We start from the raw sequence: 26,047 nt of genomic DNA, 5'->3' as shown, positions 1-26,047 counted from the left end.
ACATACAAACACACACACCAGCATAAAAAACAGAACAATTTACAGGGTGGAGGTAGAATTGATAAAGAGTTGGAGTCCGTAAGGTAAAAAAAATACATTCAGATGTTCCTTTGGTGGTCTTGAAATTTCAGAGATTTTGCAGCTGATGTAAACTAGTTGTTTTTCTGGAGACAGATTTTTAAAACTGTAATCCATCTTTTTCAAAGTGGATGCTATGACATTTGATGTTCCTTTCGATTAAAATTCTCTATCTCTGATATATTCCAAAAAATGTTCCTTTCGATTAAAATTCTCTATTCCTGATATATTCCAAAAAATATATCAGATATAGGGTTGGAACTTGAGATTTGCAGGGGAGAGGTAGGATATTATATTCTGCAGTCTTTTTCTGGAAGTTACTGGTGCCCTCTGCAGATTCCTCTTGATGTAACAAACAGAGAAAAAAACACCACATTATTTTGGATTTGACTTGCTCCTGATTGGACACTCCCTCAATCTGAACCCCAGAGATTCAGGGATTGATGCCTCAAAGTTTGGATGGTCCCACTGTGTGTTGGGTTACACAACATGCCCTTTCTAAAGTTGAGGCTCGGAGTCTGCACAGCCACGGCCTCTGAACCTAGCATTCCCGCAGCAGGGGATCAGAGAAAGCTACACAGTTTCGCGGCACACTTTCACAGTTCTCAGGGGTGCTCAGCACACCGGTTGAAAATGCCTGTACTAGATTGATACCTGGAATGAGCGGGTTGTCTGATGAGGAAAGGTTGGAGAGGCTTGACTTGTTTCTACAAGAGAGAGGAGTGACTTGAATGAAATATACAAGATCCTGAATGGTTTTGACAAGGTATGTGGAAACAATAGTTTCCTCTTGTGGGTGAGTCCAGAACTATGGGGGACTATTTTAGCAATCGGAGTGCAATGTGCAGAAATAGTTTTCTCGACGGGTTGTGCGACTTTGGAACTTTGGGCGCGAATCTCAGGGCTCCTGCATGAGCGCAACATGGCGGTGAGTGCCGGGAAAGCCATCCAGCAAGTCTCCCTCCAGCCTCTGCGCCTCGTGGGATTCTCCGGAGCCCTGCGAGACATCAAAGTCGGAAATCTACCCTAAATGGGCATGACCGCATGACGCTCACAGACGTATGTTGTAAACCTACTTACGACCTACCTGCGCTGGATCCACTGGCCTCCTTCGATTCACCAGCTTCCCTAGGGACGCCGCAGCCGGGAGCCGATCAGTGCTGGGGTCCACACAAATGTGGACCGGGCGGAACAGCACATGGGGAGTGTCCCGGGCCACCGGAGACCCCATTGGGGTCAGGGTCAGTGCAGGGTGGCTCTCTGGCCCTCCTCCTGGAATGTGGGCACCTTGGCAATGCCAAGCCAGTGGGAGCACTACTGGATGCCAGTGCAAGGGTGCCCAATAGCCAGGGTGGCACTGCCAAGGGTCAGGGGGCAAGGGGGCTATGCCCATAAAATGAGGGTGTAGGAGGGATTTGAAGGGTGGGGGAGTGCAGGGCAGGTAAGTAGGGGCCTCCAGGAGTTTGGTGGCTGGGTAATGGATGGAGGTCCTAGAAGGAAGGGGTGCTGCAAGGGGACTTGGGGTGGGGGGGGGGGGGGCGATGGGCTGAGAAGGGGGGACCCCCAGAGGCCCTACAGCGGTGTATCCTCACTTGGGAGGTGTGGGTAGTTACCATCTATGTGAGGGGGTAATGTTGCCCATGGGTGGGGTTTGGGAGACTCACAAGCTCACTTAGAGATCGGTCAAAATGGTGGCCCCATCTTGGAGTTCAGCTCCCCAGTGCTAAAATATTTTTTGAAGTGTGGGCTAAATCGGTGAGAAACTCCACAGGGCCCAAAAAATGGACTTTGGGCGGCATGGTAGCACAGTGGTTAGCACAGTTGCTTTACAGCTCCAGGGTCCCAGGTTCAATTTCCGGCTTGGGTCACTGACTGTGTGGAGTTTCCACTTTCTCCCTGTGTCTGCATGGGTTTCCTCCGTGTGCTCCCGTTTCCTCCCACAATCCAAAGATGTGTAGGTTAGGTGGATTGGCCATGCTAAATTGCTCTTAGTGTCGAGAAAGGTTAGGTGGGGTTACTGGGTTATGGGGATAGGGAGAAGGTGTGGGCTTAGGTAGGGTGTACTTTCCTAGGACCGGTGCAGACTCAACGGGCCGAATGGCCTCCTTCTGCACTGTAAGTTCTATGAATCTACGATTCTAAGTGTCACTGAATAGCAGTGGGGAACTTGCCAGCAAAGCCGGTGGGAAACTCCCTGAAAAACCCACCACAAAATAACTTAGAAATTTTTGGGGAGAATCAGACCCTTTGTCTCAAAAGGCGGTGGAAGTGGGGCCACTGGGTATTTTTAAGGCAGAGGTACACAGATTCTGGTTAGGCAAAGGAATAAAAGATTATCTGGGGTAGATGGGAATGTAGAACTCGAAACAGAAATAGATCAGCCATGATCTTATTGAATAACCAAGTGGGCTCGAGGGGCCAAATGGCCTACTTCTGCTCCTAATTGACATGTCTGTAAACAAGACAAAATCAAATATGCAAAAAAGAGGAGGCAGAGGTTCTAATTTAAAATCGTTGAACTGAATGTTGTGCCAAGAAACCTGAAGTAGAGTGCCGAGTTTAAAGATGAAATGCTGTTCCTTGACTTTGTGTCAAGCTTCACTGGAACACTGCAGCAAGCCAAGTTACATCTCCTTCCTTCTCACCATCCAAGGTTCCAAACATTCTTTTCAAGTGAAACAGTGATTTACTTGTACTTCTTTCAATTTTGAATAATACATTTGCTGCTCATGATGTGGTCTCCTCTACACTGGCGAGACCAAATGCAAACTGGGTGACTGCTTTGCGGAACACTTTGGATTCAGTTCACAAGCACGACCCTGAGCTTCCTGTCACCTCATCATTTTATTTCTCCATTCTTGGCCTGCTATAGTGTTCCAACAAAACGTAACACAAGCTTGAGGAACAACATCTCATAGAACCATAGAATTCCGACAGTCAGGAGGAGCACATTCGGCCCATCAAGTCTGCACCTACCCTCTGAAAGAGAACCCTACCTAGACCCACTCCCCGCCCTATCCCTGTAACCCCATAACCCCACTCGCCTGCACATCTTTGGACACTAAGGGGCAATTTTAGCATAGCCAATCCACCTAACCTGCACTTCTTTGGACTATGGGAGGAACCCGGAGGAAACACACGCAGGTAAACTCCACACGGACAGTCACCCAAGGCAGGAATTGAACCCGGGTCCCTGGCACGGTGAGGCAGCAGTGCTGACGACTGTGGCATCTTTTCTCTCAGCATTCTGCAACGTTCTGGACTTAACACTGAGTTCAACAATTTTACATAATTACCTCCTGTCTCTACTGTTTCATGCTCTTTGCAGGTTTGGTTTGGGTTCATTCTTTATTCCTTTATTGCATTCAGATGGTTCCTATACAGCTATTCACCCTTCATCTGCACACAGCCTTTGTTTTTTTACTGTACCTATAACCACTTTGGATTCTGTATCATGAAACCTTTGGTCAATTAATCTCTTCCATCCTCCACCGATACCAGACCTTCCTCTTCTGTTCCACACCACTATTCAATCCCCTACCCCACCTGCTCAAAACCTGTCACATTTTAAATTTTCCCACATTCTGATGAAGGGTTTTCCACAATTGCTGTCTGACCTGCTGCATATTTCCAGCTTTTTTTGTTTTGATTTCAGATTCCCAGCATCTGCTGTATTTTGCTTTTGCGTTTGAAATGAGATATTAAGATTATATTGATAGAACCACTGAATACAAGATCTTCTATACTAGGAAGTCCTTGGTTAGACTGCATCTGGAGCAGTGGATCCAGTTTTGGTCCCTAACATGGTGGATAACATTGTGACCTTAAAAAAAAATGTTGAGTTGATCGGAGGGTACCAAGATGATACAGCTTTGTGTTGAGCTGGCTATCTAGGCTGGAACGGAACCAGCATGCCACCATTAAAAACCTCTCCATCACTGATCCCACAGACTGCCCATCTGACTTCAAACTGCCATGCCAACATTGGGCACTCCTCCACCGTTTCCACACTGGCCAAGGCCTTTGTGCAGCAAATTGGCACAAGTAGGGCCTTGCATGTCACCCGGACTGCAGCTGTGGTGCACCCAAATCAGTGACTCACATCATTGAATACTGCCCCTGACAAAATTCAGTGGAGGGCTCAGAGGGCTCCATTTAGCCACTGTTTCACTTGCCTGAGACGAGGGAGGAATTTTCCAGATTTTGTTTTCCTTCAAGCCTAGATTTACTTTACATGGCTGCTGGAGCTTATGAAGTATCTGTAGTGATCTCTGTATGTAGTAATACATGATCAAGTAATGTTAAGCAAGTAAGGCAAATGATCACTAGATGGCCACACTACCAAGACCTATAAAACGATTTTCCTGCTTTCCTCAAGGAGTGTGTTAGGAGTGTGGATAGTACAGACGGGAAACAGCTAGAGAGAAGAAGTTAATAGATTTTAGTATATAGCATTATCTTATTTAACAGTTTAATCTATAGTTATTTGTTTGTTTATTAGTTCAGTATTGAAGTAAAAAGAACTCACTAGTTTATTTCATATCACTCATTAAATTATTTTGTCATCACTGGAAGACTACGTCTATATTTCAACAACTCGGCTAGACAAAAAGAGGAATATATATATTACAAAATCGTAATATAACAAGGTACCAGGTCAGAATGAGCTTTAAGAAAGACTAGTAAGTAAATTCAAACAAGGAAGATAAAGTTCCGATACCAACTATTCGACTGGCGAAGTCATCGCAGCAAAAAGAATCCTCGACAACGAATCGATTTCAATGGACCAAGTGCAGGTTCCCAGACACCTGAAGACAACCGATAATCATAATCTAAATTTTAAACTGTTTAAGCAACAATTCCAGCTTTATCTTGAAGCTAACGATTTAAATACTGCTTCAGAAGCTTGACAAATCTTTTGCTTCTGGCCCTAGCAGGACAGCAAGCTATTCAAATCTACAACTCATTTATTTTTGCTGCAGGCAAAGATAAAACGAAATTTGAACACATAATGGCTAAAAGAATGGAGAATCTGTTACTACCTACATTACTGATGTAAAACTTCTAGTACACTCCTGCAATTTTTTAATGCTGCATGATTCTAAGATTCGTGATCAGATAGTATTTGGAATAAGAGATGAAAGCTTAAGGCAAAATGATTTAACACTAAAAATAGCAATGGAAAATTGTTTATATCACGAACAATCAAAGAATCAGTATAATGAATACCTAGAGTATAAAAATCTGTGAAAATGGCACAAAGACTTACCACGAGGTAGAGGCAGTATCGCAGTCGATGAAGAAGCACATTTTGAATGGCATTCGTCTTGCATGAGAACAGTACACACATGCGCACATCCAGAAGACACAAACCAGCAAAATGCCGTTCTGCGCATGCGCGAGAATTGAAAAAAGAACGCACTCTGGATGAAGGTCGATTTGCGCATGCGCAATCAATGACTAGGCATTACGTCACGAGTGACATGACGTCAGAAGACTCAGAACATGCCCACTTAAAGGGAAACTGCCCGGAAATTCCAAATTACACTTTTAAAGCTACAAAACCCGGAATGTTTTCCTCGAAAGGCAGAACAATGCCTGAACTTCAACAAACAATTGAAAATAACTTTCACAGCACCATGGAACAAGCAATTTTCATCATCAAAAGTGAAGAGCACATTAACAAATCCAAAACTAAAGAAGATGATTTGTTAATTAAAGATAAAGACCACATTAACAAATCTGAAACCAAAGAAGATGATTTGTTTATTGAAGAATACTACTCAGACATGGCTGCGTTATTCAGATATGATGATCAGATTAACCTTGGTCTCTCTCTCTCTCTCGGATTGGTGGTTCGACCCCTCATCCCTGACGGAAGTAACTAAACAGGTGACGGTGCTCGAATCTAAATTGTACTGTTAGTAGAGTACTTCGGGTCAGGGACCCCAATTGTGGTTAGCCTTAGGTCAGGGATCTCTTGTTATACAGGCTTAAGTTTGGGTCAGGGACCCTGCAATTTAATTTGGTACCAGGGATTTTTTTTTGATAATTTTTTATTGCCAGGGGCACATTTTATTGACATTATGGGACAGAGTTTAGACAAAACCGGGGGCAATTCCCCTCTATTTTTTATGTGTTCCGAAAACCCTTCTCAAGAACGTAATTTCCGGAGATTATCTGCAGCGCTGAACAATAAATTGGGTAACGATATTTGGCCACTAGGGGGCACTTGGAACTATGATAATTGCATTTCTGCTGAGAAAATTATTTGGCAGAGAAACGCCGGCTTCAAATGGAAATTTTTAATTTCAGAGTGGAAAAAACAGTCCACTAAACACCACGAACAATCACTATTAATGAGTTGGGGAGATAACGCCCGCAGAAAAGGGATTGATGATTGTGTGGATGGTAAAGCAAAAAATTGGGAGACTTTAAAATTGGAATGTGAACTTTGGGATAGAAAGCATAAACAACAAGGCAAAAATAAAAAAAACTCCAACCAATAGGCAGGGAGGGCTAGCCCATCAGATTAAACAAGAGGAGGATCCTCCCAGTTGCTCTGGCATGCCGATGTTTCCCTATTCAGGCGATGAGGAAGAGGATTTGACCCCTGGACCCCACCCTCATCCACCGTCCCAAGTACAGCCTACCCCTTATGGTCCCACTGCCAATAAAGCTCCTGCTAACGCATCCCCCGTAGCAACACGCACTCGGTCACACACGCAAGCCGTTATTATGGAACAACCCTTCACCTCGGTTAGTCAGGCTTTTCTTGATTTATCACTCCAACCTAAGGAGGAGGAAACTTTTCTGCCACCACCTCCCCCCCACAAATTATCCCATTAGGAGTGTTATTAACCCCCACGCTGGTGATAATGACGACCCATTCATTAAGATGTGGCAGGCTTTTAAACCTCATGAGCTATGTTTGATCATGGCCCAATGTCCCTCCTGCAAAGATGACCCAGGAGGGTTCACCGAGTTTTTGAGGAGAACTGCGACCATGTACGGTGCTACCGCACGTCATCAATATTCACTGATTTATTCATCCCTTCTCCCAGAATTAGGGGAAAGATGGAAAAATGAATTAGGACTTCATGGGGACACGTGGACGGCCTTCAGCGCCGCACACCAAATGGAGGACGATCAGCGTACTTTAATGTTCCCTGCACTGAGACAGCCTCTCCGTAAACCCGTTGACATCGCCAAACTCCTAGAATGTACCCCCGCTTCTAAGGAATATGGTCCAGAATTTTTTGACTGCTTTTGTGGCGTGTACACTCTTTACTCCGGGGACATTGCTTTCAATGCAGGCACACAGTCTCCCCAATTTAATGCACTATTAATGCAGGTTTTACCTGACCGCGTAGCATGCAGTATTAAAACTAATAACATGGACTGGTCTGACAATTCTAAACCTCAGATGAAACGTGCAGTGTCTTATTATTGGAGCAATGGCCGCAACCGTGAGACCTGTTTCAAAGACACTTCGCCCAAAATTAAATCCGAATTCATCCAACGTCCCTCTCAAAGAAGAGCTCCTAAAGATCAAAACTCTCCGACAGAGTCACGTTACTATCGCCCAGATTGCACGGACCCTCCTGAAGTTGGTTACCGCTCACAGGCTCCTTACCACTTCACTCCACACATGGAGGATTTAGTACCCTTTAGCTCCTCCGCGTCGTCCTCCTGCCAAATATAATGTCACTTGCTTCAACTGTCAACGTACAGGCCACTACGCTAGGGATTGTCCAGCACCCCGACGATAAGGTGGATTTCAGCCCCGTCGGCAGACACCCTTCACTACCTCTAACCCCTACTGACTAGCCAGATCAAACTTTCCGGTCCTCTCAACAGACCACTCTGACGAGCCCACCGCTATGATTTACATAGAGGGCGTGCCTATCCCCTTCCTGATTGACACCGGCACGACTCATTCTACGCTAGACTGGACATTAATTCAGAAACATGGCTTTCCCCTTTCTGATAAGCATGTGGAACTTGCTGGTTTCATGGGGCTCTCTGTTCAATTTGAGGGCCAGGAATGTTGCATCCCTTTCACGGTTACCCGCGTCCTCAGTGTCAACCTGGCCGGACATGATTTGCTGTGTCCCTTGCAGGTGGAAATTGTTTGCCTTGATTTAGGCATTACTATATCAGCTATCCCGCAGGCCCAGCTTCGAAATTTTCCCCTTTTCACTACTCCACAGTGGTGGTTGGTTGATTTTGATCCCTCACACTTTTCACCTCCCTTAGATATTCCCAATCCCCATGTCACTCTTTGCTACGATCATACAGGATGCTCGCCTGACTTGGAGAGCATTTACCAAGATGCCCTCGGTTCTCTACAATCCATTTCCTTTGTTGGCCTCACTAAGGGAAAAGACGAGTCTGCCTTGCTTGTCAATTTACCCCATGGCCTCAAGTCGGGACTTGTGTCACGCCACGTGACCTTTTCTGTCAACGAAGGCTACAGTGCCAAGTCCTTGGGATTTCTGACAGCTGCACTACGAGGACAAGCTGATCCTTTCTTTAATGGAGGTCAAACCCTACCCGCAGGCACTTCAGAATATTTTCAACGTCCGTTTGTCCTCATTGGCACACTGCACCACCATCGTTCAGTCCAATCTACGACTTCTGAACTACCCGCAGATTTATAGGCAGCCTCCAAACACGAAGTTGGTCTCGCTAATGTCCCTCCCGTTGTTATTAAAGTTAAACCTGACATGCCCTTGCCCTCGATTTCACAGTACCCTTTGCGCCCCGAGGCTGAAGGAGGAGTCTCGGTCATGATTCAATCGTTCCTTCAACAGGGAATTGTGGTACCATGACAATCGCCCTGCAACACCCTGATTCTTCCAGTTCCTAAGATAGGAGGACCATCCGAATGGCGTTTGGTCCAAGATCTCCAACGTATTAATCAGATAATGGAACCCTTACATCCTATTGTCCCAAACCCGGCGACAATCCTTAGTAATGTCCCACCGGAAGCGACTGTTTTCACCTTTGTTGATTTACAACAGGCCTTTTTTGCGCTACCCCTCGCCCCTGAATCACAGTACTTGTTTGCCTTTACATTTAAGGGCAACCAATACACTTGGACTAGGCTCCCACAGGGCTTCATTCGTTCTCCAACCCTTTTCTCACAAGCATTGCACTCCCAGTTAGCGACATTATCAACTCCTGGTAGCTCTACCATCATCCAATATGTTGATGACTTCTTGCTGACTCCTTGCCAGCCCTGACTTGATCGCTAACCAGCGTGACACCGTTTACCTGCTCACCCGTCTCCATTTATGGGGATATGTGATCCCGCCCGCTAAAGTTCATAAAGGCCAACGGCAGGTCAAATTTTTGGGTGTCCTAATAAGTGCTACGGATCGCTCCCTTACTCAGGAAATCATTACTCCGATACTGCAGACCCCATTTTCTACATCGCCCAAGCATGTGCGAGCCTTTTTAGGATTGGTGAACTTTTGCAGACAATGGATTCCGAATGTTACTGTTCATACGAAAGATTTAACTCCGTACTCCTCTCAAAATGCTCCTCTTAAGTTTGAACTTCCTGATTCAGCAAAACAATCTTTTGTTACTCTCAAAAACGCCCTGGCTACCGCCCCAGCACTAGGACAACCTATGTATGACAGACCCTTTCAGTTGTATGTTAATGTTCTTGATGAATGTGCCACTGGTGTTCTAACACAAGAACACGGTGACCGGCATCGCCCGGTCGCCTACTATTCTACGAAATTGGATCCTGTAGCTTGCGGTCTACCTCCCTGCACCCAAATTCTTACGGCTATCCATTTGTTAGCATAGGCAGCCTCTAATATGACCCTTCACCAGCCAGTACAAGTGCATACCTCGCACTCTATTGTGGTTCTCCTAACGTCTCAGCAAACCCAGCATCTGACTCAAGCCCGCTTGAGCCGCTATGAGGTTTCACTATTGCAAAACCCTTACCTCTCTTTTACTGTTCTACCGTAAATCCTGCTGTGTTCCTCGATCAGCCCCCCGATAACCTGGCGGACCCGCCACACGATTGTTTGCTTCGGAATCACTTCCTTACCGCGCCTCGCCCGGATTTAACGGATCAGCCTATTGATAATCCAGATCTAATTTTTTATGTTGATGCCAGTTCCTCCATTTCTCTCACTGGCATCCCACAGTCAGGATATGCCGTGGTAACCGACACTGACGTGCAGGAAGCAGCAGCCTTCGAGACCCCTGTCTCTGCACAAAAAGCCGAGCTATTTGCCCTCACTCGAGCATGTATTTTGGCCACAGATAAAAGTACTAATGTTTACACTGATTCTAGGGATGCCTTTGGCGTGACCCACGATTTTGGCCGCCTCTGGCAACAGCGAGGCTTTCTCACCTCTGCGGGAGCTCCCATTCAAAATGCTCTTTGGGTTAAAAATCTCCTTGATGCTATTCAGCTTCCCCATCAATTGGCAATTATTAAATGTGCTGCGCACACAAAGGGGGACACTCCTGTTCAATTAGGAAATGCCCGTGCTGATTCGGCTGCTAAGGCTGTGGCTATATCAGCCTCTCTGATTGTTCCCAGTGGGGCTATTCAGGCTCTAAACCAGGTACCTGCATTAGGAACAAAGGGCATGCCAGAGATAACTGAAGTTCAAAATTTACAGAGGGACGCCTCTGATTCCGAGCGCACACTATGGAAGTCAATGGGGTGTTCATACTCCTTGACATGAGACCTCTGGCTTACTCCCGTTGGTCAAGTTTGTATTCCGAATTATTTATTGCCGGTACTTATTGATTATTTGAATTCTTGTACCTATCTTGGCAAGGAGGGAATGGTACAGCTACTCCTGAAAACTTGGTGGCACCCAGATTTGAATACAGCAGCGCAAACGCAGCTGGATCGATGCGTCATTTGCATGAAACATAATAAGGGTAAAGGCATTAAATGCCCTCCAGGAGCTACTCCCTTGCCAGATGGCCCTTTTGCCTGTATACAGCTTGATTTTATCGAATTGCCAAAAGCACAGTGCTATAAATATTGTTTAGTAATAATCGATGTGTTTAGTAAATGGATTGAAGCCTTCCCCACCACTAATTGTACGGCACATACGGTGATGAAGTTGTTGTTAACGGAAGTCATTCCTCGTTTTGGGGTACCCAAAAAGGTGAGCTCAGACAATGGACCACATTTTGTAGCTCAGATCAAACCTGAATTGTGCGAAGCATTCGTAATTAAACAGCAACTGCACTGCGTGCGTCACCCGCAGGCAGCAGGAATTGTGGAAAGAGCCAACGGGACTTTAAAAGAAAAATTATCTAAATTAACTGAAGAAACTGGGTTAAATTGGCTAAAAGTATTACCCTTGGCACTGTTTCACATGCGAGTGACTCCCCATTCGCGGACCGGACTGTCAGCTGCAGAGATAGTCTATGGTCGGCCAATGAGGACTCCCTGGGATGCCCATGAAAAACCCCGAGAGGGAGTAGACCTCCATGTGATGGGGGAACAAATGCAGAACTATTTGAAGCAATTAACGCTTTCTCTGAAGTTTCTCCACTCATGGGTAAAACAGGCACATCTCCCAGTAACGGAAGGGACAGCCGTCCCTCGATATCCAGTGATCAAACCCGGAGACCACGTGTTGGTGAAAATCTGGGACAGAAAGAAACTAGGACAACGCTGGAGCGGACCCTTCCTCGTACTGCTGACTACACCAACTTCCGTCAAGCTTGAAGGACGTTCAAGTTGGATACATGTATCCGATTGCAAGAAGATAGTCCCCAACCCAGACGAGAACACAGGATGAAGATCTTCATTATAATTTTTGGACTCTCTGGACTATTTAGCCTTAATGGCCACTCGGTAGTTAAAAAAAACGACCTAAACGAGACCTGCCTTCCAATACCTATTTATATATGTCATATCTTTATGCCGAAAAATTTAATGTAAGCAAGTGTTGGGTTTGTACCCACATCCCCATCCATTTGAGGGAAGGAATACCTCTCCAATCCCTCCCCTTTCATATCGCAGAGACGGCTGAATGGTAAAGTCAATATTTTCCCGCTTCTGTAGTAGAAAGATTCAACACACTCGTTAAGACAAAATAACAAAGCTTCATTTTCGAAAAGACTGCATGCAGTACTGGCTGAAACTTGAAGTCCAAGAGCAGTCAACAAAACTGCCGAGTCTTTCGCAAGTTCCGCGCTTTCGCAGAGAATTAGCTCAATATTTATACATTATCATTATCAAGATTGCGTGACAACAGTATAGTCAGGAATTTGATCGGAAGCATAGAACAGACCTTTTTTAGTCACATCACGTATACCATTATCTTGTCCTTGGAGGGAACATGGAATAGAATTATTTCTTCCTGAACTTATCTTGTTTAATTCCTACGGCCCTGGGTTATGACGAGTTAGTTTGATCAGGAGTTGCCGAGGTCCGGTGTTTCGGAATGGCTCGACCTTCGCTGATCTTTTCAGACTTTAAGTTATGCAGAGTTGGCCTTATCAGTCTTACAGTCTGAAATGGTTAGGGCAGCATTTCTTACAGGGGTCTGGTGAACTGTGAGCATTCTTTACATGGGCCTTGTGAGCTGGAATGAGTACTTCAGCCTTTCTTACATTGTATCAAACATTTTGACCAGTCTTCCCATTGACCAGTTTTCCCATCATGCCATTACTTAATTCGTACCATATCACATCAGCAACATGGTTGAAAAGCTCAATACGACTCTATTCGTGGTAGATGAATCCAATACCATGATGGAATGGCAGATCGTTGATGCATTGGATGACAACAACCTGTCGAATAGCCAAGAAGAAAACAACGCCACAGAGAGCACAGAATGACTCCATAGAGAGAGCGCTGAAAGACTCCACAGAGAGAGCGATGGAAGTCTCCACAGAGAGATCATTGACAGACTCCAGAATGGAAGCAATTCAATAGTCCAGAGCGACAACCATGCATGGTTTAAGACTATGAATATCCAAATTATGAGAGCAACTAGAACATAAAACATACAGTGCAGAAGGAGGCCATTCGAGACAGCACCAACCCACTTAAGCCCTCACTTCCACCCTATCCCCGTAACCCAATAACCCTTCCTAACCTTTCTTTTGGACACTAAGGGCAATTTATCATGGCCAATCCACCTAACCTGCACGTCTTTGGACTGTGGGAGGAAACCGGAGCACCCGGAGGAAAACCACGCAGACACGGGGAGAACGTGCAGACTCCCCACAGATAGTAACCCAGCGGGGGATTGAACCTGTGACTCTGGCGCTGTGAAGTCACAGTGCTATCCACTTCTGCTACCGTGCTGCCCATAAAGACTATGAAAGTCTACCCAGTTAATTTAATCAACAAAAAGATTATGAAGGTCTAGCCACCCTATTTGCACAGCAAGAAGACAATGAGTGTCTAATCACTGTATGTGAGAATAGCGCCAATGTGATCACAATCAGCACACAACATGTGCAACACCACAGCGAGACTGACAGATCTCAGCTCGACTGTGCAAAGAACATAGCAATCAAAGTAAGACTATAAGTGAGATCACATCCATTGAAACCACATCTATCACAACCAACCTACAAGAAAATGAAATCTTGAAGATGGTGACTCCAGAAGAGGAGCACCAAGAAATCAAAGATGATTCACATGAACCTGAAATGACTCCAGAAGAGGAGAACCGAGGAATCAAAGAGGAATCAAATCAACAAGAAATGACTCATGTCACCAAGATCAATGCAACATCAGATCATTCACGCAAATTTCAAATCAAAAAGCTCAATGAAACATCAGACACCACAAAGGACACTGATACCGAGAAGTTTGAGAATGACTCAAATTATCCACAAGGAACAGTTATTGAGCACAACAACATCAACAACAACAAAATCAATAACAACAGAAACAACAACTTGGACAACATGGTATTACTCTGCACATAAAGGACAATGTTACAGCACAGTCCAAAACAATGCCAGGAGGAGACACATAACATGGACATTGTTCAGACAAACCAACTGTCACGCCAACAAATTTCATGAATTCATTTTTGCTACAAGGCAAAGAAGCAAAACAGTTTTCAAGGCAAATGATATACGGAATCGATACCACAAGCACAAGAAAAAGTCAAGGTCAAACAAGAAAAGTGATTTGACCATTTAAACACCTCATGGTGACTTGTTGGTACTTAAACAACAACTAACATAGGCTCCAAGCTTGAACACTTTTTCGAGATGACAAAGCCCACGAAAACTGAACAGACTCAAACTATGAACTTTAAAGTGATTCAAGTATTTGCTGTACTATGTGTAAACCATTGCATTTCTAGTGTAAACCACTGCATTTCTAATGTACAATTTTCTTTTGTGAACACAAGAAAAATGTAAAAATAAAAGGGGGATGTAGTCATCTCTGTATGTAGTAATACATGATCAAGTAATGTTAAGCAGGGCAGCATGGTGGCACAGTGTTAGCATTGCTGCCTACTGCGCTGAGGACCCGGGTTCGAATCCTGGCCCTGGGTCACTGTCTGTGTGGAGTTTGCATGTTCTCCCCATGTCTGCGTGGGTTTCACCCCCACAACTCAAAAAACAAAATGTGCAAGTTAGGTGGATTGACCATGCTAAATTGCTCCTTAATTGGAAAAAATAATTGGCTACTCTAAATTTATTTTTTTTTAATTAAAAAAAGTAATGTTAAGCAAGTTCAGGCAAATAATCACTAGATGGCCACACTACCAAGACCTATAAAAAGGTTTTCCCGCTCTTTCCTCAAGAAGTGTGTGTTAGGAGTGTGGAGAGTACAAAAGGGAAACGGCTAGAGAGAAGTTAATAAGATCTTAGTCTTATTTTCTTTTCTTATTTAATAGTTTAATCCACACCTATTTGTTTGTTTACTAGTTCAGTATTGAAGTAAAATGAACTCACTAATTTATTTCATATTACTTATTAAATTATTTTGTCATCACTGGAAGACTACGTCTATATTTCAACAACTTGGCTCGACAAAAAGAGCAATATGTATATTACAAAATCGTTATATAACAGTATCTCACCATGGTGCTCCAGGCATTAAGAACGCAGCAAAAGCTAGATGGACTAACTGTTTTCTTCCTGCCCATCAATTTTCACAACTTTGCAACAGAAATAGATTTGGTCTAAAAAAAGAGCATTGAATCTGCCATAAACTGTTCTACACAACTGAAAACCAAGTTCACCTCCTCCTCCATTTCTTTTACACGCACCATTACGTCCTCTAATCAGAGAAGCAATACGGCTCGCAAAGTTTTCGACATTTGGAGAAAGCTAAACCAATAACCTCTCAGCATTATTAAGGCCAGGTTGGGTTAGAGGATGGAGGAATAACTGGACCAGAGTGGGGGATTGAAAGTGGGAGTTGTGTGAAGTGTGGTTCAGAATAGTGCCAATAGCGATTCCTGTTGCAGCTGAGATAGACTTGGGTGACCCACCGTTGAAGAGGGCGGAAAGGAGCTTTCGGTACTTAGGGATCCAAGTAGCTGGGAGTTGAGGGGCCCTACACAAGCTCAATTTGACACGGTTGGTGGAGCAGATGTAGGAGGATTTCAAAAGATGGGATGTGCTGCCACTCTCGTTAGCGGGCAGGGTGTAGTCGGTTAAAATGATGGTCCTCCCGAGGTTTCTCTTTGTGTTCCAGTGCCTTCCCATTATGATTCCCAAGGCCTTTTTCAAATGGGTAGGTAGGAGCATCATGGGTTTCGTGTGGGTAAATAAGACCCCGAGGGTAAAGAGGGTGTTTCTGGAACTAAGTAGGGACAGGGAGGGCGATTTGGGAGAACCATCGGTTCGTCCCGGGAAGGATGGATGGGGGGTTTCGGAGCTGGCATCGGGCAGGGATTAGAAGAATGGGGGACCTGTTTATAGATGGGACGTTTGCGAGCCTAGGGGCGCTGGAGGAGAAGTTTGGGTTACCCCCGGGAAATGCTTTCACGTATATGCAAGTGAGGGCGTTTGTGAGGCGGCAGGTGAGGGAATTCCCGCTGCTCCCGGCACAGGGGATTCAGGACAGGGTGATTTTGGGTGTATGGGTTGGAGAAGGCAAGGTTTTGGCGATCTACCAGGAGCTGAAAGAGGAGGAGGCGGCCTCGGTAGAGGAGTTAAAGGGCAAGTGGGAGGAGGAGCTTGGGGAGGAGATAGATGAGAGTCTGTGGGCTGATGCCCTGAGTAGGGTTAATTCTTCCTCCTCTTGCGCCAGGCTCAGCCTAATACAATTCAAGGTTACTCACAGAGCGCATATGACAGGGGCGAGGTTGAGTAGGTTCTTTAGGGTGGAGGACAGATGTGGGAGGTGCTCGGGAAGCCCGGCGAATCACGTCCACATGTCCTGGTCGTGCCCGGCACTGGATGGGTTTTGGAGGGGTTTCGCGAGGACTATGACCAAGGTGGTGAAAGTCCAGGTCAAGCCGAGCTGGGGGTTGGCACTATTTGGTGTAACGGACGAGCCGGGAGTGCAGGAGGCGAAAGAGGCCGGTATCTTGGCCTTTGCGTCCCTGGTAGCCCGGCGGAGGATCTTGCTATTATGGAAGGACGCAAAGCCCCCCAGGGTGGAAGCCTGGATAAATGATATGGCAGGGTTCATTAAGCTGGAGAGGATAAAGTTTGCCTTACGAGGGTCTATGCAGGGGTTCTTCAGGCGGTGGCAACCGTTCCTAGACTATCTCGCGGAGCGTTAGGAGGAGGTCAGCAGCAGCAGCAACCCAAGGGAGGGGGGGGTGGGTGGGAGGGGCTTCCCTATGGGTACCTTTGAATGTCATATGGGGGGGTTACTGTATATGGGGGAAACCCAATGTATAAGTTTTGTATAGTTTTTGACTGTTGTGTTTGTGTTTCTTTTTGTTATGGGGGGGGCGGGTTTGTTAAAAATTCTGTTGGAAAATTTGAATAAACATATTTTTTTTAAAAAAGAGATAGACTTGGGGCCTGCTTCCTCACCCTGCCTCATAGAAAAAGTACGGCATATGACCATGGTTCACTGACTCTCGAATAATTGAGTATGCTAACCAGAGGAAAAGAATAGATTTGTTCTATTCTTGTTATCCCTGCAACAATTTCTACTTTGTAATGAATCAATTATAAGCAGATCCAAAGAAAGCCAGTATTCTGTGGGAGTTTTGAAATTATGCACATGATTGGTAAGTATCCATTTAGTCACTCTATTTTTGTGAGCTTGTGTAATAGGACCCATGATATGCCAGTGTTCAGAGAGTACAAATTCCCAATCCATCACTGCATTCCAGTTCCCTTCTAGCATGGGTCTTTGGTCTGCAACATGACAACAACCCGCACATCCTAAAACATTTTTTTTCCAAAACTACTTACAAAATCAAATCTCATTCCCCACAGCAGAATCATCATGGGAAAAAGACAACAAGCCTTCGTGCTAGTGCTTTTACAGACACTCACATCTGCTAATGCAGAAGCTGTATCAATTTAAATACAAAGACAAACAAGAGCTTTTATTATTCATTTGTAAGAATTTGCCAGACAAAGTGCTCTAGAATTAATCAATCTAAAGTTCATAAAGTAATTTGACAATTAATCAATTATTCTGCAAGCTGCTACTCAGACACAAGTATCCTTTTCTTGGCAAGCACCCTATACCCCACAATCTGACACCTACTGTGGGACTGGGCTGCCAACTGCACCCACAATTTACAGCTAAAAGTCTGCTCCTCAGAAGCAAAGAAAAATCCATTAAACTTTGGCCTTGTGCCACAACTCTACAATATTTGTGCTTCTATTACCATTTCCCCACTGTTTATGGATTATCATTTTGAGCAGCTTAGCCAAAGGACTGTCTGAGGAAATCTCTAAAGCACCTGAAACAAGGACCTTTCGGAGCCTTTAATCAACTAAATGGAATCTGAAATCTGCTCATTGGAGTGTTTTTCACAGGATTGCTACTGGAGCCTTCTCTGTACATATATTCCCTCATTCTCATCACACAGGCATGTTGGTTTTTATATGATCGCGTTCAGTCTTTAATTTTAAAGCAAGTCTTTTCTTGCCAAATATATTTTGTGAGCAAAAAAAAAATCTTTTAACAGTTCTCATTGGAATACTAAAAGCATCAACCAAATGCTATTCATTTACTTAGTGAATAAACCAACTCGAGTCACTATCCATCAAAGATTTCAAATTGGAAAGTTATTTTTTTTTTTAAAAAGGTAAAGCATACTAAAGTATTTCTTTCAAAACAGTGTAAAGCAATCTGAATTTTCCTATCAAAATATAATTAATGACCAGATAGTAGACAACCTCCATTTTTACTGGTGCACACAGATATAATTTGTATTCTTCACTTGCGGCAAATGACAGCCATGACACCACCATTTTGCATTTGACATGAGTCTCATATGTTGGCCACAAACGTCAACTTTCAATTTATTTGTACTCATATTATTTTACTTTTTTTTTTGAAAATCTTTTTATTGGCTTTTCTCATATTTAGAAACAGTTGTTACTTATATACATTACATTTTTCTTGCCTGCGCCAATTTGCTTTATTTTACAGAGATGTTTGTTTTGTCCTTCATTTGACGAATTGTACATACATTTTTCTGGCCTCTGGATCGGTCTATGATATCCGCCCCCGTCCTCCTCATTCTCCCCCCCCCCCCCCCCCCCCCCCCATTGGTCTCAGCACTCTTCATCTTCTCTTGTGGTTTCCCAGCCCCCCCATGCGCAGTCCTTTGGTTCTTCATCTTTTTTTTTTTCCCTGGCTTACCCCTCGTTGCTGGCCTCGAGCAGGTTTTGGAACAGACCGATGAACTGCCCCCAAGTATCCAGGAAGCCTTCCTCTGACTCTCGGATGATGTACTTAATCCTCTCCAGGTGGAAAAATTCCGAGAGGTCAGCGAGCCAGTCTGCAGCTTTGGGTGGTGCTGCCGATCGCCAGCCGAGCAGGATTCTCCGGCGTGCGATTAGGAAAGCGAAAGCAAGAGCGTTGGCCCCCTTCCCCATGTGTAGCTCAGGCTGCTCTGATACCCCGAAGATTGCCACTATTGGGCATAGCTTCACCCTCACCCCCACAACTTTGGACATTGCCTCGGAGAGGGCTGTCCAGAACCCAGCCAGCTTGGGGCAAGCCCAAAACATGTGGGTGTGGTTGGCCGGGCCCCTCTGGTTCACATTTGTCCTCCACCTCCGGGAAGAACCTGCTCATTTGGGTTCTGGTCAGGTGCGTTCTGTGCACCACTTTGACCTGCATTAGGCTTAGCCTTGCGCAGGAGGAGGTGGAGCTCACCCTGCTCAGTGCTTCGCTCCGGAGACCCCATCCTACCTCTGTCCCCAGTTTGTCCTCCCATTTTTGTCTGGTCCCGTCCAGTGGTGTTTGGGCTCTGTCCATAGATGTCCATATATTCTCCCACATAGCCCCCACTTCTTGCTGCTTGTGCCTATCAGGTCCTCTAGTAGTGTGCTTTCTGGGGCCCCGGGGTACCCTACTGCCTCTTTGCGGAGGAAGTGCTTTATTTGGAGGTGTCTCAATTCCTGTCCTCTTGCTAGTTCCCACTTCCTCGTCAGTTCGTCCAGTGTCACCAGTCTGCGCCCTACGTTGAAGTCCCCGACCGTCAGCGTGCCCCCGTCGTGCCTCCATCTTTTGAAGGTGGTACCTAGCATGGCTGGGGGGAATCTGTGATTGCCGCAGATGGGGGCCATAAGGGACATTTTGGTTATCCCGAAGTGTTGTCTAAATTGGGTCCACATTCTCATCGTGGCCACTACCACTGGGCTCGTTGTGTACCTTGTTGAGGAGGATGGGAGTGCTGCTATGGCCAGGGCCCGGAGGGTTGTTCCTTTACAGGATGCCTCCTCCATTTGTACCCAATCTGTGTCGGGTTCTTGTACCCATCCCCTCACTTTTTCTGCCGTTGTTGCCCAGTGGTGGTATTGTAGGTTCGGTAGAGCCAGGCCCCCTCTGACTTTCCCTCTTTGCAGTGTCGGCTTGGGAATTCTCGGGTTCTTGCCCCCCCACACAAACGCCATGATTAGCCTGTCTATGTTTTGGAAAAAGGCCTTGGGGATGAAGATCGGGATGGATCTAAACAAGAAGAGGAACCTTGGCAGTAGAGGAACCTTGGCAGTACGCTCATCTTGATCGTCTGCACTCTTCCTGCCAGGGAGAGTGGGAGTGAGCCCCACCGTTGTAGGTCTTTTCTTACTTCATCCATCAGGCTGGTCAGGTTCCACTTGTGGATCTATGTCCAGTCTCTGGCTATCTGGATCACCAGGTAGCGGAATCTGTTCTGGGCAGTTTTGAACGGGAGCCCCTTCAGCTCAGTCCGCCCACATTTTGGATTCACTGGGAATGTCTCGCTTTTGCCCAGGTTAAGTTTGTAGCCTGAGAAGGTTCCAAACTCTTTCAGCATTTGCAGTATTGCCTTCAGTCCCTCCTGTGGCTTCGAGACATAGAGGAGCAGGTCATCTGCATAGAGTGAGACTCTGTGCTCTCTGTCTCCTCTCCGGATTCCCTTCCAGCTTTTTGCGTCCTGCAGGGCTATCGCCAGGGGTTCGATCGCTAGCGCGAACAAGAGTGGGGACAGGGGGCAGCCCTATCTTGTTCCTCTCTGTAGCTGGAAGTATTCAGAGCTGGTGGTATTAGTTCGGACACTCGCTTTGGGAGCCTTCTACAGGAGCCTCACTCAGGCGGTGAATCCCGCTCCTAGCCCAAATCGTTCCAGTACCTCGAGGAGGTAGCTCCATTCGACTCTGTCAAAGGCCTATTCTACGTCCAGGGAGACGATCACCTCTGGTGTTCTCTCCCTGGGTGGGGGGGGGGGGGGTCATTATCACATTCAGCAGCAGCCTGATGTCCGCTGTGAAATGCCTACCCTTGACAAAGCCCAGGACTGGTGCAAATGTTTTGTAGAAGTCCGCCGGGAACCCATCGGGTCCCGGTGCCTTCCCCGCCAGCATGGAGCTGATGCTCTCCATGATTTCTCCCAGGTCTATTGGTGCTTCCAGCTCCCCCCGTCTGTCTTTCCCCACCACTGGTAGTTCCAATCTGTCTAGGAACTGTTTCATCCCCGCGTCCCCGTTGGGGGGCTCGGACGTGTACAGTCTACCGGTAGAAGCTCTCGAATGCCTGATTGAGCTCCTTTGGCTCAGTTACCAGTCTGCCTTTGCTATCCTTAACCTGCGCTATTTCCCTCGTGGCTGCCTGCTTTCTCAGCTGGTGAGCCAATAGGCGGCCAGCCTTGTCTCAGTGTTCGTAGAAGGTCCCCCGTGTCTGGTGGAGTTGGTACACTGCTTTCCTAGTGGATAGCAGGTTAAAGTCGATTTGCAGCTTTTCCTCTCCGCCAGCAGCTTTAGTCATAGGTTATCATAGATTATCATAGAATTTACAGTGCAGAAGGAGGTCATTCGGCCCATCGAGTCTGCACCGGCTCTTGGAAAGAGCACCCCAACCAAGGTCAACACCTCCACCCTATCCCCGCAACCCAGCAACCCCACCCCACCCAACACTAAGGGCAATTTTGGACACTAAGGGCAATTTATCATGGCCAATCCACCTAACCTGCACATCTTTGGACTGTGGGAGGAAACCGGAGCACCCGGAGAAAACCCACGCACACACGGGGAGGACGTGCAGACTCCGCACAGACAGCGACCCAAGCCGGAATCAAACCTGGGACCCTGGAGCTGTGAAGCAATTGTGCTATCCACAATGCTACCGTGCTGTCCTAAGGTCGGGGCCTCGGAGTACTTTCTATCGACTGACAGAATGGAGTCCACTAGCTGTTGCCTGGCCACCCTCTCTTCCCTATCTCTACTTGCCCTGTAGACTATGATCGCTCCTCTGATCATGGCCTTCAGTGCCTCCCAAAACGTGGAGGGTGAGACCGCCCCATTTTGGTTGTTCCTAATGTAATCGCCTATGGCCTGCGATATTTTTTGTCAGAAAGCCTCGTCGGCCAGGAGATCCGTGTCCAGCCTCCATGTGGGGTGCTGGGCCCAGCCTCTCTCCAAATTCACATCCATATAGTGTGGAGCGAGGTTGGAGATAACGATCGCGGGGTAGTCCATTCCCGTGATCCCTGGAAGCACCGATTTCCCCACTGCAAAGAAGTCGATATGGGTGTATACCTTGTGCACCTGCGAAAAGAACGAGAACTCCTTTTCTCCCCGGAGCAGGAACCTCCATGGGTCCACCGCTCCCATCTATTCCATGAATGCCCCTAGCTCCCTAGCCATGCCAGATGTTTTTCCCGTTCTGGTGTTTGAACGGTCGGTCAGTGGGTCCAGCACGCAGTTAAAGTCGACCCCCATAATCAGTCGGTGTGTGTCAAGGTCGGGGATTTCCGCCACGGTCTTCTTTATGAATTCTGAGTCATCCCAGTTGGGAGCATACACACTTACCAGTACGACAGGTGCCCCTTCCAGGACACCGCTGACCATGACGTACCTTCCCCCTGGGTCCGTAACTGTCTTGGTTCCTGTAAACCTCGTCCTTTTGCTAAATTAATATTGCTAGCCCCTTAGCCCTCGTCCCGTAGCATGAGTGGTACGCCTGTCCCACCCTGCCCTTCCTTACCAGCAGTCAGTCCTTCTCCCTCAGGTGCGTTTCTTGTAGGTAAAATATGTCTGCTTTTAGGCTTCTTAGGTGGGCGAACACTCTGGATCTTTTCACTGGGCCGTTGAGTCCCCTTACATTCCAGGTAACAATCCTGGTGGGGGGTTTCTGACCCCGGTCCTGTGGGATCACCCATACTTACCTGGTGGACGCACCCCTGCACTCCGGGGTTTTCCTTTGGTAGGGGCCGTCGAAAATGGCCAGGGTCACCGCTCTCACCATGGGATTGGGCCCCAGCGCTCAAGTGTTTCCCTTTGCCCAGGAGGCACCCAATGCGGCCACCAGCTGTGTGTATGCCACACGGGTGCACCCCTGCGCTCCGGGGTCTCGCTCTGCCCTGATGCCCTCTCGAGTGGCTGTTTGCGGCGCCCTCTTGGTTCCTCGCCCTGCTCCATGCCCGCCGAGGCCTATGTCTGTAATGCTTCACTATCTCACCCTTCTCTTTGCTTTTCTTTTGTTCTGCGTTCTCCCCCAGACTCCTCTCCCCCTCCCTGGCCCCTGCACCTTTGTCCCTCCCCTTCTGCCCCCCCCCTCTCCTCCTTGTGCCAGGTGCTCCCCCTCCCCTGAGAGGGGCGCCACGGCCCTCCTTCCTTCCTGCCCTCCCGTGCTGGCTCTCCTCCCAGTATTCGCCCAGTTCTGGCCCTGTTTAACCTTTCTCCTGCTGGCCCTTGTCTTGCCCTCTTGTTTGCTTTCCTTTCTCATTTCCCTCGCTCCACTTCCCCCCATTGCATTGAGAGAGGAGACAAGCTCTGAGACAAGACAGCACAGTCCCGCGCAAGGCATAACACACATGTGCACAGTTCATGAGTCCATTGTCCTTGTTTGCGGTCTGTCCTCCGCTCTTTGTTCTGGTTTTCCCTTCCTTTTCCGTTCCCATGTCTTTCATGGCGGTTGCGTGTGCTCCTCCCCCAGTTTGTTCGCTCTAACGAACTCATCAGCCGCCGCTGGGTTGTTAAAAATACAGCTCTTTCCCCTCAAATGTTACCCAGAGTTTGGCCGGGAATAACATCCCAAATTTTACCTTGCTTTTGTGCAGTGCTGATTTCGCCTTGTTGAATTCAGCCTTTTTTTTGGCCAGGTCCGCCCCAATGTCCTGATACACCCTTATGGTCTTCCCTTCCCACATGCTCTGTTTTGTTTGCCGGACCCACTTTAGGATTCTCTCCCAGTCTTGGAACCGGTGCAGCTTCGCAATAATTTCTCTGGGCTGGTCCCAGCTTTGGGCTTGGGTTGGAGCGACTTGTGCGCCCTGTCTATTTCCAGTGGGTTTGGGAATACCTCCTTTCCCACTAGCTTGCCCATCATTTGGGTGATGTAGCCTGTTGGGTCTCTGCCCTCTATCCCCTCTGGCAGACCCACTATTTTAATGTTCTGCCGTTTGGACCTATGTTCCTGGTCCTCCACTTTCCCTCTTAGGCTCCCCCGGGCCATTCCTAACCTTTTGACCTCGGCTTCTAGGGTTATCACCCTGTCACTCTGGTCCGAGGCGGCCCTCTCCAACTCCAGAATCGTTTTTTTCTGCTCCTTCACTTCCCTTTCCAGGCCTTTGATGGTCTGCTGCATTTTGTGCTTCATCATTGCTTGGAGCTCTGACCAGAGCGCCTCCTTTATGCTGTTTGCTGCGTCCTGCTCACGCTCCGCTGCTTGGTCCAACATCGTTTTCCCTTTCAGGCTCCGTCTCGTCTTGTGGGGCCATCTGCCTGCATGTCCGCCGCTCATGCGCCTTACACTCGCTGCTGCTGCTGGCGTCTTGCTGTCCCTTCACCTTGGTATTTTTCTTTCCTCCAGCCACCTGTCTGTCTCTCTTTCTTTACCCGCTGCTGTTCCTTGCCCTGGGGGGGGGGGGTTGTGGTTGGTTCCCTTCCTCCCTTTCCTTGTTTCTTTATTTATTTATTTACTTTTATTTTTCCTCCTTCTCACTGGGTCAGGAGGGTTCTGGAGAGGACTTTCCTGGTGCAGACGGGAGTCCCTCTCTGTCTCGTCGCTCACCACGTGGTCCTACTCATATTATTTTATGTAAACACATAGCTCCATAAATAAAAGTGAAAAATGTCACCGTTTCAGTTGCAAAGTATCATAGACCTCGGGGCATCCCAAAACACTTCACAGCCAATGAAGTTGTTTCTGAAATTTTGTCACTGTTGTAATACAGGAAATGTGGCAGAAAAACTTGCACTCAAGCTCCTGCAAATAATAATTCAATGACCAGAGTTTGCTTTTATGGATGTTTATTGAGGGATATAAATGGACCCGAAACCAAGGATAATTCCACTCTCCATCAAAATGGTCTGATCGGATCTTTTAGGTCCACTTGAAAAGGATAGCTAGGGATCTCGCTTTACCGGCTCGTAGGAAACAAGAATGGAGCATCTGTCTTGACTTTCTGCTCAAATCTCTGGAGTTGGACATAAACCCATAACCTACTGACTCAGATGAGAGCGCTACACTGAGCCAACATTGACACAAAAGATAAAATCCAGTGGACTGTGATGCAACGGAAAAACAACTGGTGCTCACTGTACTAGACAGCAATATTCGGACCCAGGGCCCTGTCTGGTGCACTTGCAAATTTTTCTGAGCATATTGCTTGCTGTGCTTCTTGCTCAATGGAGCAGATTGGTGTATTAAAAAAAGTAGAAACCGCAATCATCAAGCAAGGCATTTTGATTCCTACCTAATTTGGGCAGTGCCAGCATTTATTATCCATCCCAAATTGCCCTCGAGATGCTGGTAGCAAGCTGCATTCTTGAACAACTGCTGTTCGTATAGTGAAGGTTCTCCCATTGTGCTGTTGGGCAGGGAATCCAGAATTTTTACCAAGCAACGAGGAGCGAACAGCAATCTATTTACAAGTCAGGATGGCAAGCGACTTGAAGGAGCATGTGGTTGTGTTCCCATGTACCTGCTGTCCTTGTTGTTTCAAGTGGTAGCAGTCACGGGTTTGGGAGTTACTACTAAGAAGCTTTGGCAAGTTGCTGCAGTGTTTTTGCTACACTCTCCAAATGCCTGTCAAACATTATAGTCTAATGCCACCAGATGCCTTCAGCCTTCCCAGTTGCCATCTCAGGCTAAGTCTGGAAGAGAATGTCCTTGGCATATTCATCAACTTGTAATTGCAATGACTTCCCTATATTTGCTATATTAACAAGAGTGCTGCTTTCTTTTCCTCGGTGTTCCAGACAGGCGAAGTGAGGGTATCAAGTTGACCGAAATGGCTTACAGCCATGGAGGATAAAGTTAAGGCCATCAATGAGGCACCGACCCTGTGAAATACGACAGAACCAAATTCTTTCCTATGCCTCATAAACTACTATGGGAAATTTATCCAAAACTTAGTCACTTTACTGTCACCCC

General features: G+C 46.8%; 1 protein-coding gene and 1 long non-coding RNA gene across 6 annotated transcripts in view; one reads left to right on the top strand and one right to left on the bottom strand.

The window, feature by feature from the left end:
* fbxw8 (F-box and WD repeat domain containing 8) overlaps window positions 1-26,047 on the bottom strand; it is a 301,601-nt gene that overhangs the window by 12,462 nt on the left and 263,092 nt on the right. The window contains exon 9 of one of the 4 annotated variants that reach the window (XM_072496703.1): window positions 4,803-4,886. The exons of 2 other annotated variants lie outside the window; for them this stretch is intronic. In XM_072496703.1, the coding sequence (XP_072352804.1) occupies window positions 4,803-4,886 (84 nt within the window). Of the gene's footprint in view, window positions 1-4,798; window positions 4,887-26,047 lie in introns of all 4 variants that reach the window. One more of the 4 variants, XM_072496712.1, reaches the window with a different exon arrangement.
* Window positions 1-26,047, top strand: part of LOC140408884 (uncharacterized) — a 315,648-nt gene that overhangs the window by 40,359 nt on the left and 249,242 nt on the right. The gene's annotated exons all lie outside the window — the stretch shown is intronic.

This window comes from Scyliorhinus torazame, chromosome 1 (genome assembly GCF_047496885.1).
Source record: "Scyliorhinus torazame isolate Kashiwa2021f chromosome 1, sScyTor2.1, whole genome shotgun sequence".
In the NCBI taxonomy this organism is placed as follows: domain Eukaryota; kingdom Metazoa; phylum Chordata; class Chondrichthyes; order Carcharhiniformes; family Scyliorhinidae; genus Scyliorhinus; species Scyliorhinus torazame.
Note: the sequence above shows the minus strand (reverse complement) of the source record. Positions and strands in the feature narration are given on the sequence as shown.